Genomic DNA, 3,999 nt, shown 5'->3' on the forward strand with positions numbered 1-3,999 from the left:
CTTTTACACTTTGGAAGCTTAGAACTATTGCAAGGAAAGACTACACAGTTGATTGCTTGAGTTGTCAATTATTTCCTAGCTCCAGGGGCCTTTATATAGATCCTGGAAAGTCTATCCCGAGGGTCTAAGGCGCCTCCAATAAGGTTCAAGGTGCCTCCAGCTCGGTGATTGGATAGAATTCTATCCTGTGCTCGAACGGTCAGTTTAACCAGCTTGGAGGTGCCTCCAACAGTGTTGAAGGCGCCTCCATTGTTGAAGGCGCCTTCAACACTTGTTGAAGGCGCCTCCATTGTTGAAGGCGCCTTCAACACTTGTTGAAGGCGCCTCCAATGTGGAGGACTACGCAAGCGCCTCCAGCACTTCCTTTAAGGCGCCTACAGCTTGCTCTTTAGCTCCTTTTGACTTTGTTTTAGCTTTCGATGCTCCGATAACTTGAGTGATTGTGGCCAACCGGAATAGGGCTCACCCGAACCCAATTCCCGGCCTTTTCCTCGAGCAGTCTTCCTCCCCGGCTTAACGTCCCTCGAATGCCGTGCACGTTCTTCTCGCCCACCGGTGTACTCTTCCGCAGCTATTTCGTCTTTCGGACGCACCGAGTCCGTTGGCTCCCTTCCCGTGCCGTCCTTCTCGCTAGCTGCGTCTTCTGCTCGACTTCCTGCGCTCCTAAGCTCCTGCACACTTAGACACAGGGATCAAACACAAAGCATGACCTAACCAACTTGGTTGATCACATCAAAACACCACGGAGTCCAACACTTACAAGATAAAATACGGAGCAGGGCCGTGCATACAGGCCGAGACTTAAGGAACGTCAAGCGAGGGTCTCAATTGGCAGGGCAGTAAGCGCAGGTCTGGATTTACCGAATGACAAATGCATGGCTGGACATACAGATCTGGATTTACGGGACGACAAACACAAGCCAGGGAACGCAGGTCTGTGTCCACAGGTCAAGGTTTACAGGTACGGGGACCTAGTCCAGGGTTAACGGAGCTACGTGGGCATGCACTATACGACAATCAAGGAAGGTAATCGTAACCACCTATCAGAGAATAATCACCGCATGTTAGGGAATATGCTAATGGTCTAGGGCTCATGACCCACCGATCCCTCTTCCAGCCTATAGGAAGATGCCACGTGTTATTCACCGCTAGGCAAATCCTGACACTCGACATTCCCTGACACTTATCAGACTCCAGAAGTACTCACTGCCATATAAAAAGGGAAGCTTTCTTCCTTATGCAAGTACGCTCACTCATCCTTTCACATTCATCCTTTGCTTTTCGTCCTTTGGTTTCACTGTATTTATGGGGAAAAAGTACCTGACTTGAGCGTCGGAGAGTCTGTCCCGGGAACCTTTTTCCTGGATCTTGGTCTCTAACGTGAGAGTGGCTTGTCTGAGTGTGTGCAGAGCCCTCACCTCATCGTCTTAGTCATCACCCCCATCATCCGCCCGTGGGAATCTTTCCGTTAAATACCAGGTCAACAAGACATCTCCACGACTTTCCGTCAACATCGAGGACAACACGACCAACCTCTGTCCGACTCAACTTCCGGATATATATATATATATACCCACACTATTGATAATTGGAATGCACTTTTCAATTATTACATAAAATTTAATCTTTCCAATGCATTCATTTAGTTATAAATATACCTTAAAATATCTTTCCAATATCAATCATCCTCTACTTCTCTACTTCTCCATATTCACATAGATATGGCTTATTATTGTTCATTCAAGCCTTTGCTCCTCTTTCTCTTTTTCCTTATCGCAACAACTCAGGGGAGGGACTCCATCACCACTCACCTCCATTTCTTCCTCCACGAGAACTATAACAGCCCCAACGCCACCTCTATAACCGTCATCAACTCCACCACCAGCAACCCCGGAGACTTCGGCAGCATAGGGATCTTCGACGACGAAATACGAGAAGGCTCGAGCGTGGACTCAAAGCTCATTGGGAGGGCCCAAGGCATAGCTCCCGGGGTATCGCTTAGACAGACGACTTGGCTCGTGTTACTCAACTTTGTCTTTACAGAAGGAGAGTATAACGGTAGCTCTCTCACGGTGGTGGGCCGGGCAACGTTAGAGGGAACCTCCGAGCGCAGCATCATCGGTGGCACCGGAAAATTTCGAATGGCGAAAGGCTACACCATTAATACATTTCTAATTAGTGGTGGTCCGGCAGTACACCTTATCGCCGAGTACGATGCTTATATCGTGCATTAAATTATGTCTCTCTCTTTATCACAATACAATAAAGTGAGCTGTGTTGTGGTTGGGATCTCAATTTCTTACGTCTTACGTGTATGTTTTTACATTATCGATAGAATTATAATAATAAGATCGTACAGTGCATGACTGTGCGCTATCATTACTTTTTTTTTTTTAAATTTTTTTAATTTTGAATTAAAAAAATAATTAAAATATTTTTAAAAATTTTATTCCTAGGATTCATACTTCTTAATTGGGTTATAATTTGTAAGTTATTTTTTTTAAAAAGATTTTATTTCTAGGATTCAAATTTTCCAATTGGATTATAGTATTTAGTAAAAAAAAAAATTAAAAATAAAATAAATTTAAATATTTATGAAGTATTGTAATGTGTTTAGGGGATATATTCATGGTTTAAGGATTTATATATAAGGAAATATTGATTTTTTTTAAATTTTGAATTAAAATATTTTTAAGATATTATTTTAGAGTTCATGCATCCCAATTGGGTTATAATTTTCAAACTAATTTTTTTAAAGATTTTACCTCTAGGGTTAAGGCATCCCAATTGGATTATAATGTTTAGTAAAAAGAAAAACTAAAAATGAAATAAATTTAAATATTTATAGAATATTATAATGTGTTTAGGGGATATATTTATATATTAAGGATTTATATATAGAAATATTGATTTTTTAGTTCAAATTATAAAAAAAAATAATCAGAAAAGTGTGGTATGCTGCGTGCGCGGACAGTCACGCACTGTATGACGCACATCATATCACCACTATATATGAATATTGATATCCTGTGCGATGTGCACAGTGCGCGACTGTGTGTGTCACGCAGATATCAACACTTTTTTATTTTTTTAAATTTTGAATTAAAAAAAATAATTAAAATAATTTTTAAAAATTTTATTTATAGGGTTATAATTTGTAAGCTATTTTTTTTTAAAAGATTATATATATATATATATAGTCAAGGAGGATATAAATTTTTTTATTATTATAGTCAGCATATTTTTGATAATTTTCATCATTTGTATTTTTAAATTTTAAATTAGTTTAAGGATTTTAGGATGGTCAGTTTGTAAAAAATTTTTCCTTTCTATTAGGATTCCTTTTAATTTTTTTTACTATTAAGAATTATAATAATATGTTAGTGTTTCTTTCTTTTCTTTGTATTTAGGATTTGGAGTTTTATATAAATAAATGTTTGGGTTGATGTAAAGAAAGTTTTTGGATTAATAATATTTGTGATAGTGTCATTTATTGTTCTATTTCTTGGTATTTTCTTCGAATTAACATGTTATAGAATATTACTTTTAGTATTCGTATGCGAATCAACAGATTCAATAGTCCGTAGGATAATCGCTATCCCACCTGACTTCAGTTGGTATCATATTTTTCTAATGGCAAAAAAAAGGTGAAGTACTCGTCCTCAGTGCCCCCGTCAACCTGCCCCATGGCTAATACAGAGAAGGCAAATCATGGTTGTTGGGGCAATTTCCCTTGGTCAAGTTTGACCAGTTTGACTAAACTTAAGTTGGGTCAAGCTTGAGTCGTGATGCTTGAATTTTAATGTTTGACAATATATGGAAATTGCTAGGGCAATCGTCCGGTTGTGGAAATGGTCAAAGGGTTGACTAGGTTGATAATGAGAATACAAGTCAAGTAGGTCAAGGTTGACAGGAGACTTGACTGGGAAAGTCCTAACTGGAGGTTAGGCAGTGGTGAAAGTCCTAACTGGAGTTTATGCAATTGGGAAAGTCCTAACT

The 3,999-nt window shown here is 39.0% G+C and overlaps 1 protein-coding gene across 1 annotated transcript; it reads left to right on the forward strand.

The window, feature by feature from the left end:
* Window positions 1-1,676: 1,676 nt before the first annotated feature.
* Window positions 1,677-2,363, forward strand: LOC122049707 (dirigent protein 22-like). Its single transcript, XM_042611064.1, has one exon. The coding sequence runs from the start codon at window positions 1,722-1,724 to the stop codon at window positions 2,232-2,234; it is 513 nt and encodes a 170-aa protein (XP_042466998.1). The 5' UTR covers window positions 1,677-1,721; the 3' UTR covers window positions 2,235-2,363.
* Window positions 2,364-3,999: the final 1,636 nt, after the last annotated feature.

This window comes from Zingiber officinale, chromosome 2B (genome assembly GCF_018446385.1).
Source record: "Zingiber officinale cultivar Zhangliang chromosome 2B, Zo_v1.1, whole genome shotgun sequence".
NCBI lineage: Eukaryota > Viridiplantae > Streptophyta > Magnoliopsida > Zingiberales > Zingiberaceae > Zingiber > Zingiber officinale.

Excerpts from the sequence above, each read along its gene's own strand:
- LOC122049707 (XM_042611064.1), top strand. The coding sequence starts at position 1,722 with ATGGCTTATTATTGTTCATTCAAGCCTTTGCTCCTCTTTCTCTTTTTC.